The sequence below is a fragment of the Lipotes vexillifer genome, unplaced genomic scaffold (genome assembly GCF_000442215.2).
Source record: "Lipotes vexillifer unplaced genomic scaffold, Lipotes_vexillifer_v1.1 scaffold1029, whole genome shotgun sequence".
Lineage (NCBI taxonomy): Eukaryota > Metazoa > Chordata > Mammalia > Artiodactyla > Lipotidae > Lipotes > Lipotes vexillifer.
Genome location: NW_006789305.1, coordinates 1,119,972 through 1,136,973, shown reverse-complemented (window position 1 = coordinate 1,136,973; position 17,002 = coordinate 1,119,972). Strand labels below are relative to the sequence as shown.

Sequence of the window (17,002 nt, the reverse complement as noted above, 5' to 3'; positions counted from 1 at the left end):
AATTGTAGGGAAACACAAAAGACCTTGAATAGCCAAAACAATCTTGAGAAAGAACAGAGCTGGAGGTATCACACTCCCTGACTGCAGAGTGTACTACAAAGCTGTAGTAATCAAAGCAGCACAAAAACGGACACAGATCAATGGAACACAATGACGAGCCCAGAAATCAACCCACACACTTATGGTCAGTTAATCTACGACAAAGCAGGCAAGAATATACAGTGGAGAAAAGACAGTCTCTTCAGTAAGTGGTGCTGGGAAAACTGGACAGCTACATGTAAAGGAATGAAATTAGAACATTCTGTAACACCATGTACAAAAATAAACTCAAAATGGATTAAAGACCTAAATGTAAGACCAAAAACCATAGAACACCTAGAACAAAACATAGGCAGAACACTCTTTGTTGTAAACTGTAGCAGTATTTCTTTGGATCTGTCTCCTAAGGCAGAGGAAACAAAAGCAAAAATAAACAAATGGGACCTAATTAAATTTAAAAGCTTTTACACAGCAAGGAAACCATCAACAAAACAAAAGGACAACCTCTTGAATGGAAGAAAATATTTGCAGGTGATATGACCGATAAGGGGTTAATGTCCAAAATATATAAACAGCTCATACCACTCAACATCAAAAAAACAAATAAAACAAAAAAACAAGCAGCCTGATTAAAAAATGGGCAGAAGACGTGAATAGACATTTTTCCAAAGAGGACATACAGATGACCAACAGGCACATGAAAAGATGCTGTCAGAATGGCTGTTATCAAAAAGACCACAAATAATAAATGTTGGTGAGCATGTGGAGAAAAGGGAGCCCTCTTAACACTGTTAGTGGGCATGTAAATTGCTGCAGCCACTTTGGAAAACAGTATGGAGATTCCTCAAAAAAACTAAAAATAGAACTACCATCTGATACAGCAGTTCTACTTCTGGGAATATATCTGAAGAAAATGGAAACACTAATTTGGAAAGATACATGCACCCCAGCATTCATAGCAGCATTATTTACAATTGCTAGAGATATGGAAGCAACCTATGTGTCCATCAACAGATGAATGGAAAAAGAGGATATAATGTGTGTGTGTGTGTGTGTGTGTGTGTGTGTACACACACACAGAGGAGTATTGGCCATAAAAAAGAATGAAATTTTGCGATTTTCAGCAACGTGGATAGACTTGGAGGGTATTATGCTAAGTGAAGTAGGTCAAATAGAGAAAGACAAAATACTGTATGATATCACTTATATGTGGAATCTAAAAATTAAAACAGACCAGTGAATATAACGAAAAAGAAACAGACTCACAGGTATAGAGAACAAACTAGTGGTTATCAGTGAGAAGAGGGAATTGGGGAGAGGTAATTAGGCGTAGGGGATAAAGAGGCACAAACTACTAGGTATAAAAGAAATAAGCTACAAGGATATGTTGTACAACACAGGGAGTATAACCAATATTTTATAATAAATAAATGGAATATAACCTTTGAAAATTGTGAATCACTGTGTTGTACACCTGAAACAAAATATTGTACATCAACTGTACCTCAGTTAAAAATTTTTAAAAAACTTCTTTCCTCTCTCTCCTTTACTCTCCTTATAATTATAATGTATTTTAATTCTTTGTTTTCTTACCCCTGTTGAATACACTATTATTGATTTTATATAGTGTTTTAGATTTACTTCACTTTTTTTTACTCTTTAAAATTGTTTTTTAATTGAAGTATAGTTGATGTACAATATTGTGTAAGTTAAAGGTGTACAGTATAGTGTTTCACAGATTTATTTCACTTTTTTCCCCACTTTCTATTTTTCTCCTTCCACCTTCTTAGACCTTCTACCTTGATTCATCTTCTTGCCTGAAGTTTATTATTTTTAGAATCTTCACTAAACATCCCCTGGCAGTGAATTTTGTTTTAGTTTGTCTAAAAATATCTCCATTTTGCTTTCATTTTTTGAAATACATTTTTGCTTTGTATAGCATTTTATGTATAGGTTGTCAATTATTTTTTGTTGTTATTAGCACATTGGTTGTACAAGTACATTGCCTTTTTGCCCTTAAGAGTTCAGCAAACATTCTACCTGTTATTCTTTTGAAGGTATCCTGTCTTCATTTTCTGACTGCTTTTTAGGATTACCTCTTTTGATTTGGTTTTCTCAATCTTTGGACTGTGTCTTTCAATCAGTAATATCACCAAGTAATGCATCTGTTGTGTTCTTGTCTTTCCTTCTGGAACTCTAACATCTGTTAGACTCCCGTATACCATTCTCCATGTCTCTTAACTTATGTATTTCCCTTTTTTTTTTTTTTTTTAAGTTCTAAGTGTAAAACAGGCGTTTTCTTCTGAACAGTCTCAGTTTATGAATATTCTCTTTAGTTATGTTAAGCTTCCATTAAAATCCATTCATTACACTTAAAAAAATTTAAATCTGTTACTCCCCCTTTAAAAAAATTATATTTTGATATATGAGATATTTTTGTTTTGTTTTGTTTTGAGATTCACAGGGAGTTGCCCAAAAGTTAGAAGTCCTCTGTATTCTTTACCCCCATTTAAAAATAGATGTAGCTTGTGTTTCATTCCTTAAATATAGTAAGTAGAGATATTTTGCTTTTGTTAGTGGGTCTTTTCTTCCTCTTTGTTTTTCTGTTGCTCAAGGTGCTTTGTTTCTTTATATATATATATATGGCTGTTTTAAACTATGAACTTCTCATTTTCCTTGAAAATTATTTATGCATATACTTTGTCTAGAATTATGATGCTTTCTTCAGTAAAGGTTTGAATTTCCTTTTGCCAGTGCGTACAAGCACTGCCAGGTTGGGACCATTAAATATCCAGAATGAAGTTGTTTCAGACAACCAGATGATGTGCACTTTGTCTAAAAATCCACATCGGGTGCTTTATGACAGCTACTTCTAAGGGTTCTTCCCTCCTCTTCCACAGCATTATTGTAACTTTCTTTTAGTCCTGTAGAGTTGGTAGAGGAGCAGGTTACTCTTATTACATCCTTACATTGAGCTCATAGCTCCTTTAGATCTCTGCCTTACGGTGGCATAGTTATGTGAAACCATCATCACAATCAAAATAATGAACATATTTATCATCCCCAAAAGTTTCACCTTCATATATGAAAGCTGTTTTTGCTGTGTAACCAATTCTAGGCTGACAGTTTTCTTTCAGTAATTTAAAGATGTTGCTCTACTCTATCGTGGCTTGCATTGTTTCCATTGAGAAGTCTACTGTTCTGTCTTTATTCCTCTGTTCTAATGTATCTTTTTCCCTCTAGGAACTTAAAAATTTTTTTTTCTTTATTATTGGCTTTAAGCAGTTTGGAAATAATAGACCGTTGTGTAATTTTTTTAATGTTTCCTGTGCTTGGAGGATGTTGAGCTTCTTAGATCTATATAGCTTTTATAATTTTCATCAAATTTGGGAAATTTTACTCCATTGTTATAATTTCTTCCAGTGTTTTTTCCCTGTTCCCTCTCCCTTCCCATTTGGGGATACCACTCATACATATATTAGTGTTATTACAGTTGTCCTAAAACTCACTGTTCCTCTTTTGTCCCCTCCCCCAGTTTTTTTCTCTGTTTGATTTCAGATGGGATTAATAGCAGATTCGATGTTACAGAAGAAAAGATTAGTGAATTTGAAGAAAGGCAGCAATATAAAGTAACAGCCTGTTCTACTAATGAAGTCTTAAGTAACTGAAACATCAGTTGATGTCACTGTGTTCCTTTTGAGATTTAATTAAAGTTGGCTTTTGTTTCTTGTTCTGTTTATGTGAGAATCCTGATATCTTCCTGAAGCTTTCTTGAGATTTCTACCCTTTTGGTTGTCATCATGGTTGCTCAGAGTGTGTGGTCTCTGGAGCTCTTGCTGAACCTTTGTGGCATAATCATCTCCCTTTCATATATTGTCTTGAATGAGGAACATAGATAGCTTCATTTAAAAATTCTCAAAAACACTCTTATGAGGTCTTTATATACAGTGTAAGCTTTTTGTTGTTGTTGAAGGATTGAAGTTTTTTATTTTAACAGTGCAAATCATTTAAAATTATTGCCAAAAATAGTGGTGATAACTGGCTTTAAGCTCTTACTGTGCTTTAGTGAGCAAAGTACTATGTTAAGTGCTTTGTGGTGTTTTGATCAATTTAATTCTTGGAATAGTCCTGTAAGATAAATGCAATGAATATTACACATCTTTCTGAAGAACTGAGACATAGGAAGTTGTCCAAGTCATCTATCACTGTGCAGACAATAATAGTACCTAGTCATTAAGTCTTTCTAAAGATTTAATGAGAGAATCCATGTCAGATACTTCACAAAGTTCCTGAAAACAGAGTAAGTTCTCAAAACAGGCTAATTGTCATTTCTAGATTGATAAATACTTAGATAAAATATGATGTTTGGAATTTTTTAAGAGTAATCTTGAGGATAGAGTAGGTGGGTATATTGGCAAATTGGCTGTAAATGGATGCTCTTTACAAGTGGATGGTAGGTTCAGTGGGGTTGAATCTGTAGTTTAATATATGCTTGAAAATTTATGTAATTTTATGTAATTTGTATTTATGAAATTTTATGGAATAACCGAATTAAGAAAGAAACTGAGTCAGAATTACTACATATCAGCTTTAAAAAATGTTTCCCTAGATAGTCAATTTGGATACAAACTAAGATAATATATTTCCCTAGAAGTGCCAGAGTAAAATCTTATCAATTGTTAAACACTCTGACAGTTACTCAGAATAATACTGTAATTACTTAGCAAGTAGAGTAGCATCCTTGTACAACTCAGAACCTAATAAGACTCTAAATGTGCATTTAAAAGTTACAGTTTGCAGTTAATAGCTAAGTGATTCTCAACCTGAAAAAAAAAACGCCTTTTATTCATTTCCCATACTTATGAGAGCCTCTCTTCAAAAACTTCTTAGCAAACTGCATTAAATAATAATTTATTTCTCAACAAATTACACACACACACACACACACACACACACACACACACACACGCATGATTCTCTCCAAAACATGATAATCAGTGGTATATATGTTATACTGAGTATCTATAATTCTAGCCAGAAGCACAGAAAGTCTTACTTATAAGGCCCATCATAAGTAAATTATGGGCGTGCATAATTTTTACCTAGACATTTTGAAATACTGAAAATAGCTCAGTGTGGCTAAGACTTCCATGTTAAGAATCACTGCTTCATATGCAGGATTAAAATCTAAGAAATTGCTTGATATATTTACATATTAACAAAATTATGCTTAATCCATTTATTGGTTATTCTTTCCCCCCATTTCTGAAGTATTTCAACTATTACTTTGATCAGTTCAAAAAAGAAAATTCAGTGTTAGTTTATTCTTTTAGCTAAGAGAATCAGAAGTAGCTTGTAGCCAAAACTACTTCCATATTGTTCTTTTGTTTTTTAAGCTCTAGTTAGTATCTTTCTTCTAATAATACAGTTGAAGTTTATTCAAGTGAAAAGAAACAAGCCTGATTGTCACTGTTTTGTCAGTCTCTTGATGGTTCACTATTATTTATTTTCTGAGTCCAGCTTCAGCAAAATGTACAGTGCTCTTTAACATTTGGTACCTCCCCATCTCTTCCAGCTTTGTCTTCTTTTCCTTAGCCCTGAAAATGACAGGTGGCCTCAGAACTGTGTACTTTTGTACATTCAGATTTTTTCCCCCAGTGAAAGCTCTTACCTTCCTCCCAAGTTTGTTTACCTAGAAAGCTCTTACTCATCCTTTAACATCCAGTGCAGATGTCAACTCCTGTATGAGGGGAGGAAAGGACAGACACATACTTTCACCTAGGTGTATCATGGTGTGTTTGCTTGCTACTTGTTCATATGAATACAACAAGACATTTCTAGAAACAGGATTCTGAAACATTTATTTTGAGTTGAGAAAAGAAATAAAATTGTGCAGGGTTAAATTTTGTGAATTAAAATTTTGTGAGCTATGATACTAGTTGACCTTTCTGCCAAATGCCTTCTTATTTACAGACATAATTAAACTCTGGGTCAGAAGATCTTTTCTTCCTCACAATGTAAAGCTTATTCATGTCAAAAGGGTTAGCATGGTAATCTCATATTCCTGCTTCATCTGTACAGATTAAACAAAGTATTTCATTTTGGACACAGAGAAATTATGTTATAGGAAATAAATAAAATGTTGTTCCTTCAGTGTTTCTTCAATGAAGGAATAGTCTTTGCTCACCTATGTAACAGTAGAATCTCTTTTAAAAGCCTTTTAAATTAAAAAACTCACGTGCTTTTGTGCTGTTTAATTAATATATCATACAAGTTATAATGTGCTAGACTTTACATTGTAGACAGGTTTTTTTTGCTTTAAAAATATTCTTAAAAACGTAAAATGATTTATGTGTATTTTACTACAATAAAAAATTCTTAGTATACAAAATAAAATCCTCATTAGCCAGCTGTTCTCTATAACAGCAATCCCCCTGTTGCTCTAAACTTTGCCTTCTAATTCTCTCAATTTTTCTTTTACTTCTTGATCCCCTCCATTTAGCAGACTTTCCTTTTGTTAACAACTTCATAGCCTTTCCTCCTGTATTTACCTTAACCGAGACCTTCACTGAAGGCCCGAACATCTAGATGCTCATAGCCTTCCTCTTCATCTCAATTTCTGCTTTTACTTTAATGATTTGTGTCCACATAGACAATTATAACTTTGTCAGTACCTTGAACTTCTCATTTCTGGTGATCTTTTCTTGACTTTGCCTTAGCTAGGCATTCAGTTTTTAGGTTATACCATGGATGTTACTTTATATGGCTCCAGTTAAACTTTCAAATCACCAAAGTTGCTGATCTCTGTGACAGAGTCCATTGCTCAAGTTTGTTTATTCAGCCTATACCAATTAGTACCATACCCTGATAACTCATCTGAGCTACTGTCTTAAGAGTTCTAGCTAGTCTTCCCCATCTCTCTTCTTCAGATCTTTTATATTTCTGTCTGATGATTTTCCTGGAATGTAAATCTGATTATTACATCTTGGTTGGAATTCTTCAAGGGTTTCCTATTACTGAAAAACGAAAATCCAAAAATTAGCATGGTATACCCAGCTCTTCACAGTCTGGTTCTGTATTTTATCATTGTCTCACGTTCTGATCTTTGCACGGCTTTCTCTAGGTATGTTGAAGTATTTGTTGTTCTCCAAATATGCCGCTGCAGCTAGCATAGGATAATTCTGTTCCGACTTCTCTGTGAAGCATTCCTTGGTGTTGAGGCAGATTTAGACACTGTTCTTTTTTTTTAATACATCTTTATTGGCATATAATTGCTTTACAGTGTTGTGTTAGTTTCTGCTGTACAACAAAGTGAATCAGCTATATGTATACATATATCTCCATATCCCCTCCATCTTGAACTTCCCTCCCTACCTCCCTATCCCACCCCTCTAGGTTGTCACAAAGCACCAAGCTGATCTGCCTGTGCTATGTGGCTGCTTCCCACTAGCTATCTATTTTACATTTGGTAGTGTATATATGTCCATGCCACTCTCTCACTTCGTTCCAGCTTACCCTTCCCCGTCTCTGTGTCCTCAAGTCCATTCTCTACGTCTGCATCTTTATTCCTGTCCTGCCCCTAGGATCATCAGTATCGTTTTTCTAGATTCCATATTTATGCGTTAGCATATGGTATTTGTTTTTCTCTTTCTGACTTCACTCTGTATGACAGACTCTGGGTCCATCCACCTCACTACAAATAACTCAATTTCATTCCTTTTTATGGCTGAGTAATATTCCATTGTATATATGTGCCACATCTTCTTTATCCATTCATCTGTGGATGGACACTTAGGTTGCTTCCATGTCCTGACTATTGTAAATAGAGCTGTAATGAACATTGTGGTACATGACTCTTTTTGAATTGTGGTTTTCTCAGGGTATATGCCCAGTAGTGGGATTGCTGGGTCATATGGTAGTTCTGTTTTTAGTTGTTTAAGGAATCTCCGTACTGTTCTCCATAGTGGCTGTGTCCATTTACATTCCCACCAGCGGTGCAGGAGGGTTCCCTTTTCTCCACACCCTCTCCAGCATTTATCATTTGTAGATTTTTTGGTGATGGCCATTCTGACCCGTGTGAGGTGATACCTCATTGTGGTGTTAATTTGCTTTTATCTAATGATTAGTGATGTTAAGCATCTTTTCATGTGTTTGTTGGCAATCAGTATGTCTTCCTTGGAGAAATGTCTATTTAGGTCTTCCGCCCATTTTTGGTTTGGGTTGTTTGTTTTTTTGATACTGAGGTGCATGAGCTGCTTGTATATTCTGGAGATTAATCCTTTGTCAGTTGCTTCATTTGAAAATATTTTCTTCTATTCTGAGGGTTGTTTTTTCATCTTGTTTATGGTTTCCTTTGCTGTGCAAAAGCTTTTAAGTTTCATTAGGTCCCATTTGTTTATTTTTGTTTTTATTTCCAGTTCTCTAGGAGGTGGGTCAAAAAGGATCTTGCTGTGATTTATGTCATAGAGTGTTCTGCCCTATGTTTTCCTTTAAGAGTTTTATAGTGTCTGGTCTTACATTTAGGTCTGTAATCCATTTTGAGTTTCTTTTTGTGTATGGTGTTAGGGAGTGTTCTAATTTCATTCTTTTACCTGTAGCTGTCCAGTTTTCCCAGCACCACTTATTGCAGAGGCTGTCTTTTCTCCATTGTATATTCTTGCCTCCTTTATCAAAGATAAGGTGACCATATGTGTGTGGGTGTATATCTGGGCTTTCTATCCTGTTCCATTGATCTATATTTCTGTTTTTGTGCCAGTACCATACTGTCTTGATTGCTGTAGCTTTGTAGTATAGTCTGAAGTCAGGGAGCCTGATTCCTCCAGCTCTGTTTTTCTTTCTCAAGATTGCTTTTGCTCTTCGGAGTCTTTTGTGTTTTCATACAAATTGTAAAAAATTTTTGTTCTAGTTCTGTGAAAAATGCCATTGCTAATTTGATAGGGATCACATTGAATCTGTAGGTTGTTTGGGGTGTATAGTCATGGTATATCTCTCCATCTGTTTGTATTGTCTTTGATTTCTTTCATCATAAACACTGTGTTCTTATTGCCTCCAGTATAGCTCAATGTACGCCTCCAGTATAGTTCATTTCACAGTGTAGTATCATTTCATATTTGTGCCTATTTATTATGAAAATATGAGCAATAATGAATTTTATTTTACCCATGTATCCCTAGCATATAGAAGAAGCCCTAAAATACTTGTTGATTTAATGAGCAGTTTACACAGAGGTAACAAAACTAGCAAAGAAAACCATTCTGCCTTCCTAGCAAAGAACTGTAGTCTTGTACTGTCTAATTTTCACTATTATAATATTAGCAAATCTTAACATATACCACTTTGTTGACAAAGTTAAAATAAAACTCTGGTGTTGGTCATATTTTTAATTGATATAACCCTTTTGGAAAAGTTTGACAATATTTACAGTCTAGAAATGAAAAATTATTTCAAATGGTGATTGCAATGACAAGATAAAGAATAAAGTCAGATGCAGAGTTACACATACATTGTGACTGAAAGGACTAAGGAACTAGATATTACAATAGTAGCAGTGATTTTATGTTGTTGGAACTGTGGGTGGTTTTCCCACCTTTGAAAGTATTTTGTATAATGTGGTTGTATTTTATGATTTAAAATGTATACAGCTTACACCAGTATTTAGATTTTTATAAAAATGCAATCCTGAACCAAAACTCTAATTTAAGAGCACTTGAACAGTTTTGAGTAATTTTTTTTGTCTTAATAGTGCCTTCACAGTGTCAAATTAAGAGGGAAAGGGGATTGGTAGTTAAAAGTTGCTGGTAACATAGGGGTTGTGTGGCCAGCATAGAGTGTTGATCATTTAAGTAAGGTTTCAAGATTGACTCATGCAGCAGTTTTTCATTTCCAAATCGTAAATTTTCCATTTTAAATGTAATTTTTGTTTTTGTTTTAAAGGTATCAATTTTTAGAAGAAGCTTTTCAAAACCAGAAAGGTGCAATTGAGAATCTACTGGCTAAGCTTCTTGAGAAGAAGAATTATGTTCATTTTGCAGCTACTCAGGTGCAGAATAGGTAAGTATGTTTCCTTAAAACTATAATTTCAGTTTAAGGATTATTAAACATGATGGGTCCAATTTAAATTGTTTTCCTTCTGTATTATATTAAGCATATATAGAAAACATTGTTTTGGAGGGGTAAATGGTATGTTTGAGTTTGGATTATGATAATTGCTAATTAAAGAGAATTTAATTGCTTCAAATTTTGAATACTGTTTTAGGATACATCTTTGACTGTTTTATAATTAATATAACTCTAGTCTTTGTCAGCCTTAGTTAAATGTAGAAAAACCAATTAATGTGTAGAGAGTTGAATTATAAAATTTTAACTAGAGACTGTGTGGAATACAGGAGAGAGTATGAACAGTGGTGGAAAAATTAATTTTCCATCTGTAAAACAAGCATTAAAAACAGTACTTATCTTAGTGGTATTATTATGAGAACACAGTTTCTGGCATATACTAAACCCTCAAATTGTAGCTGTTGTTATTTTTATCAATAACACTATCAGTTTTTAAAAATCCTATTTTCGTTCGTTTCTAAATAAACTAAAATTATTGATAAAGCAGGGGGGACTGGGACTTACCTGGCTGTCCAGTGGTTAAGACTCCATGCTTCCACTGCAGTGGGCACAGGTTCAATCCCTGGTTGGGGAACTAAGATCCTGCATGCCACAAAATGGGACTAAGTTCCATAGTGAGTAGGTTAAGAAGATTAGGACTCTTAAAGGAGTCCTTAAAGACAAACACTTGGAGCTGGCATAATTAAAACCCATATGTTCTTAGAGGTATGAATAGAGTTGATATGTGTTTATTCTTCAGATTCACAAATATTGAGACTTCTAGAATACTAAAATTAATTTATGATGATTTAAAATGACACATAATAAATACTCAAAAAGTATTGAAGATGAATGAATAGTACATTGTATATTATTGATACATTATAAAGTAGTCATTAGATATTAGTAAGAATTTATAACTTTCATCTTAAAAAGTGATACCAAAGGAAAATAAAGGCTCCTCAGAAGTTGTAGATAATATATAAATATATATTTATACACTAGTCATGGTTAGTTCTCGTGGATACGTCAGGATGTTTTTTATATTGCTGATATACTGTAGATGATATTGGAGGGGATAACTGTCTTATCATAAATTACAGATGGATGTCCTTTCCAGAGAAGGGATAGTGAGATAATTCATATGGCAATCCCGTATTTTTATACGTATATTTTGTATATATGTTCCTGAATCTGTGTAGAGAAGTGAAGTTTACAAGATTGTGAAGGGTTGGGGAGATTATTTCATCTCCAGAAAGCTTTAAAAAAAAAAAGTATTAAAGTAATAAAATGTCTATACTTCTCCTGTTAGACAGATTCTTTGATGACCTTTCTCCATTTTTTTTTTTTTGCGATACGCGGGCCTCTCACTGTTGCGGCCTCTCCCATTGCGGAGCACAGGCTCCGGACGCGCAGGCTCAGCGGCCATGGCTCACGGGCCCAGCCGCTCCGCGGCATGTGGGATCTTCCCGGACCGGGGCGCGAACCCGCGTCCCCTGCATCGGCAGGCGGACTCTCAACCACTGCGCCACCAGGGAAGCCCCCCCTTTCTCCATTTTTTAATGTACATTCATTTTTTTTTGCTGCCTTCACAATTGAGCATATATTTAAGCATGCTTAAATTCAGGGGAGTTTGCTTTCAGCATGCTTAATGGTTTCAACCTTTGGCTGAATCGTTTTAAGGTCATGTGTTCTTACCACTGGTGATCAGCATTCTCATTTTTAAAAATGTCTTCCACTCATTTTAATAAGATAAGGACAAAATTGAATAAAATTTTTAAATCAGTGCCTGAAGTACAAAGGAGAGAAAACTACATTTTTGACCCGGTGTATTCAAGTCATTCAAATTTGAATTTGGTAAATGAAAGGCAGTTTTAGCAGTTGAAAGTGTCAGTGATAGTTTGTACAGAAGTAGAATGTATAAAAGTTTAAAGTTACCATCTTATGATTGTTTGTTAACATTTTATATATTTATATTAGTAGAATTCTTCTCTTCCTATTTTATAAATAGCAAGGTATTGGCTATTTCATATTTACAACCAAAACTTTCATAACTACATGGGAGCTTATACCTGTTTCTAAAACATCTAACAGCTGTTTTTAAAAAAGGAATGAAAATGTTTTATTCCCTTAACCACATACAGTAGGAAATCATTTTGAGAAGAACCTACGGAAGGGGTATATCTGAATTCACATTTGAAGTAGTTTTAGTGAAACTAAATGCGTCTAAGCTTCCTCTTGTTTCAAAAGATAATAGTAGTATTGGTTGCAACCTTTTTTTTTGCACATTGGTTCTGTTTAATCTTAATGCGTCTCAAGAACAATGTGCCATATTTGACACTAACCAGCAATCACTGATGTCAGTTGTTTGTGTATCACATTCACGTCATAGAAACTAAAGGAGATTGCCATCTAGATTAATAAACTGTCCTTTATGAACTTAATTTAAAATTAATAAATATTTAATCCATTCTTTGTCTACATACATAACTTGTTTGGACCAAATTGAATGGTCAGGTCTGCCAAAACATAAGTTGTACATTTGACAAAGGGTTTATTTTAGTTACTCGGTTAAGTGCCCAGTTGGATGAATTTCTGTAACAGTTGGTAATTCAGAGACATAGGATAAGTCTATAACCTAATGATGCATTTCTCTTATTCAGGATAAAAGAAGTAAATGAGACTAACAAACGAGTAGAACAGGAAATTAAAGTGGCCATTTTCACCCTTATCAATGAAATTAATAAGAAAGGAAAATCTCTGTTACAGCAGCTAGAGGTATGGTTCAAAGCCAAAATAAAACAAAAACTGCTTCTCTTGCTCTTTAGCTGTTTTTTAATGTTTATTGAAAGCTCTTTTAGATTGGTTGGGGGTGGGTATGAAAGTAAAGTCAATTAAAAAAATTTTTTTTTGTGTTTTTTGTTGGAAAATAGGCCTTTTTCAAGTTAGTTACTTTGCAGCCCAGTTTAACACTTTAGATGTATCAGTTAGGCGATAGTGTTGTTCTCTTAGGAATGAAAGAATTATTACTAAAATGTGATACAAATGAAGACAAAGCTGACGTGCCACATTCCCTCTTCTCCTCCCCACAAGATAGGTCCTCAATTTAACTTTTACATATGAATGTATATGGGGAGTCTTACTGACTCATGTGTGTTCTTCACTTTATTTTTTAAATGTTCCATAGTTTTGCTAAAAATGCTGCTCATTTTGAAACTTAAACTTTAAATTTACTCATAATTTTGTTATATTAGGTCTTTGTGTTGTATATTGAGAGTAATATGTGAATGTAAATTTCTAGATGAGAATCCAGTCAATTTGTGAAATCTAAATTAAGTTCTAATCAAAGACTACTGACCGTAGTTGGCTGGTTCTCAAAATTTTGTGCTTTTAAGTTGGCTTAGATGATATGGGGTTATGTTTAAAGCACCATTGAATAGTAACAATTTAAATTACATGAATATTTGATTATTTAACTTTTAATTACTATTAACCTCAAATTTTTCATAGTAGATTTTTTTTCTGTTCCATTCCTTCATAGAAAATTGTTGAAATACTAGACACAGTTACATATAAATAAAATAAATGTCAACAGAGAATTATTTCTGAATTTCTATCTTTTGAAATACATCTTGCCATTGAGACACAATTGTGAAATTAAAAGTACTCTCACACATATTGTTAAATTTTGAGGCCTCTTGCGACTGTTGTATATCCAGCTGAGTTGCAGTTAACCCTAATAGATTTTTGTTTTCAGAAGGACCTTGTAAATGGAGAGCATGAGCAAGCAATTATTTTTGATGCCTTTTAACTTACAGTAAATACATTTTAATTATAGGTCTAAAGTAATGTTCTGAAACCATTTCAAGAACTTTTGAATTAAAAAGATACCTCTTAATGCTAAAATATACACAAATACCTACTGATAAATCTGCCACATATTTCTAACACGCTAATGATTTAAGCAATAGATGTTTTCTAGCGCACTGTGTTTCTAAACTTTGTAAGATAGAGGTTTTCCTATAAGCTTTGTAAAAGGGATGATTTCCAGGGAAGTTGTAAATGAAACTTCTGTCATTTGAATATTTTTATCCATTGATTGATATTATAAAATGAGTAACTTATTTCCTTAAGGAAAAAATTGTTCAGTAAACCCAGTTGAGTCATTTTTGTAAGAAAGTGGTTAAGAATGAAGAGGCAAGTTGTTCAGTATGCTGAATGTCAAAGGACATAGGACACATCACCTGTCCCTTCTGGGAATTTTTGTTCCCAGAAAGCAGTTTATTTTTCCTTTGCAGCACTTTCCTCAAATTGGTCTTTCCTTCCACCCTCACTTACTCCCTTGTTCTTTATGAACTTTTGTCATATAAGAAGCTTCCCTAGTTCTACTCTTAGAGCTCTGGAATTCATCTTTCTCCTTTTGCCTTAAATGTTGAAAATAAGAGATTTTAACTTCAGCCTCATGCTATGCACCACAAAATTTTCTTTGGCCTGAGAAGTGTATTAAGATTATATAAAATTATTTCTAAAGGTCAGCTCATATGTCATAGGCTCTATATATTAGATTAGCCTAATAAACACTATTTTTAACAGAGGCTCTTCATCTTCTGAAGGAAAGGGGAGATATCACTAACATTAATTTCTGTATGTAGAATGTCTATTTTGGACTATAGAACTAAGTTTTGGTCCCACTTTTGTTAGTGACTTTTTCCTTGATCATAGACTCATCAAATAATGAGGAGCTTATTAAGTTATCCCATTTTAAAAAAGAAATACAGGTATTGTGTTCACTTACAATAGAAATTATGAGTTGATTTTTTTATACAGAATTCTTCAGTGAACCTCTTGTTCTGTTTCAGAATGTTACAAAAGAAAGACAGATGAAGTTACTACAGCAACAGAACGACATCACAGGCCTTTCCCGGCAGGTGAAGCATGTTATGAACTTTACAAACTGGGCAATTGCTAGTGGTAGCAGCACGGCACTACTGTACAGCAAGCGACTGGTGAGACACATAGTATCTTATTTTTCTTTAAATTGACTTTATTAAGATATTATTTACATTCAGTGAACTGCACCTGTTTAAAGTATAGATTTTGAATTTTAGTAAAAGTTATCACCATCACCTCAAAATACAGAAAATTTCCATCACCCACAAAAGTTTTCTTATTTTTTCTCTATCCCTGGCCTTAGGCAACCATTAGTCTGATTTCTCTCATTTTCTAGAATTTCATATAAATGGAATCATACAGTAAGTCTTGAGTCAATCATAGGTTTTGGAGATGCCTAGTAGTATAATGTAGTTTATCACCAGAAATGGCAGGAATTCAAACATATGCCTTCGATTGCTAATATCGTTTTTTAAACACTGATACTATCTCATCTGAGATGGACAGTGTGGGGCTACATGAGCTTTCATGTCTTTATCTTGTATGTTTTCTCAAGTGATATTTAATTTTAAGACTAATATGAATTTTTTCCCTTTTAGATTACTTTTCAATTGCGCCATATTTTGAAAGCACGGTGTGATCCTGTCCCTGCTGCTAATGGAGCAATACGTTTCCATTGTGATCCCACCTTCTGGGCAAAGAACGTAGTCAATTTAGGTGAGAAATAATTCGTTTTATGGCTATAACTTGGAACACTGAATTAGGAGGAGAAAGCATCTACAACAAGTTTTAGATACTTAAAGTTTTTAAACTTCATTCTAACATGTAAACTTTTTGGAAAATATGTTCTTCATTGGAAACTTACTTCAGCTATGTTCATTACATCTTTAAGTATATATAATTATAAATATACTTTAAGAATGTTGAGGGTCTCATCTGTATAGTTTTTAAAATTATGTATCATTTCTCACTTTTTCCCCACATCTTTTAAAATTGATATTGAGTGTTACATATCAGAAACTTACCAAATGGCTCTTTAGTCTTTGGAAAAATTTCTTACATGCTTAGTAGCTTATGTATTAATTGTACAAAATTGCCCACTTGAGGAGGACCTCCATTCAGTATGCTGATGTGTCAGAATGCCATGTTCTGAGGAATGTTTGAAAGATAAGAGTAGCTCTTTTCACATGGAAGACAAATGGACTTTGCTGGACTTTGCTTTTGTTATTCCACAGTGTGGACCTAAGGGCCTTAGGTGAACGTTACAGATAGACATACAAAACCAGCTCAGTTTAAAGTAAAACAAAACCCCCCAAAACTAACCAACAATTAGAGCTGTCTACAGATTGATTAAACTCATTTTCAGAATAGTCAAGTCCTCACCATTGGAAGCTGTAAAAGCAGAGGTGGGTAGCCTTTTGTAAAAAAATGTAATCTTTGTGTATATTCGTTTGGCTATACCTTTAGATCAGGCATCAGCAAACTATTTTTGTGTGACGTGGTACCTAAGTTTGGGTTTTACATTTTAAAGGGTTGTAAAAGCAAACAAGTAAACAACAAAGAGTATGCGACAGATTTTATGTGGCCTGCAAAGCCTAAAGTATCTGGCTTATTACAGGAAAAAGGTTTGCCAACTCTACCTTAGATCAAACCTTACTAAAATTTGCCTTCTGTCCCTAGAAAGTACCTGGCTCTGTAAAAAGGAAGGAGAATTTGTCATCTCCAAGGGTATAAGTAGTTTAAAACATTCAACATTTCCACAGAAGACAGTTTTGTAGCAATATAGTACTCTGCCCTGAACATTTTGACAATCCAAAGGCAGGTGGAATCAGTATTAGCAATCTTGAGTATCCTTGAATCTTCTCAGGCTAGAGATGATTTAGACTGCCTAGATGGGCCGCCTCTAATACTGTCTCTTTCAGCTCTTTAATTTTCTGAACATCTGTGTCAAAAATAAGGGCAGATAATATATTATTCT

At 34.0% G+C, this 17,002-nt stretch overlaps 1 protein-coding gene across 1 annotated transcript in view; it reads left to right on the top strand.

The window, feature by feature from the left end:
• Nucleotides 1-17,002, top strand: part of TRIM33 (tripartite motif containing 33) — a 160,173-nt gene that overhangs the window by 109,939 nt on the left and 33,232 nt on the right. Inside the window, exons 8-11 of the mRNA XM_007462495.1 lie at nucleotides 9,973-10,089; nucleotides 12,798-12,912; nucleotides 14,994-15,140; nucleotides 15,624-15,741. Of these exons, the coding sequence (XP_007462557.1) occupies nucleotides 9,973-10,089; nucleotides 12,798-12,912; nucleotides 14,994-15,140; nucleotides 15,624-15,741 (497 nt within the window). The remainder of the gene's footprint in view (nucleotides 1-9,972; nucleotides 10,090-12,797; nucleotides 12,913-14,993; nucleotides 15,141-15,623; nucleotides 15,742-17,002) is intronic.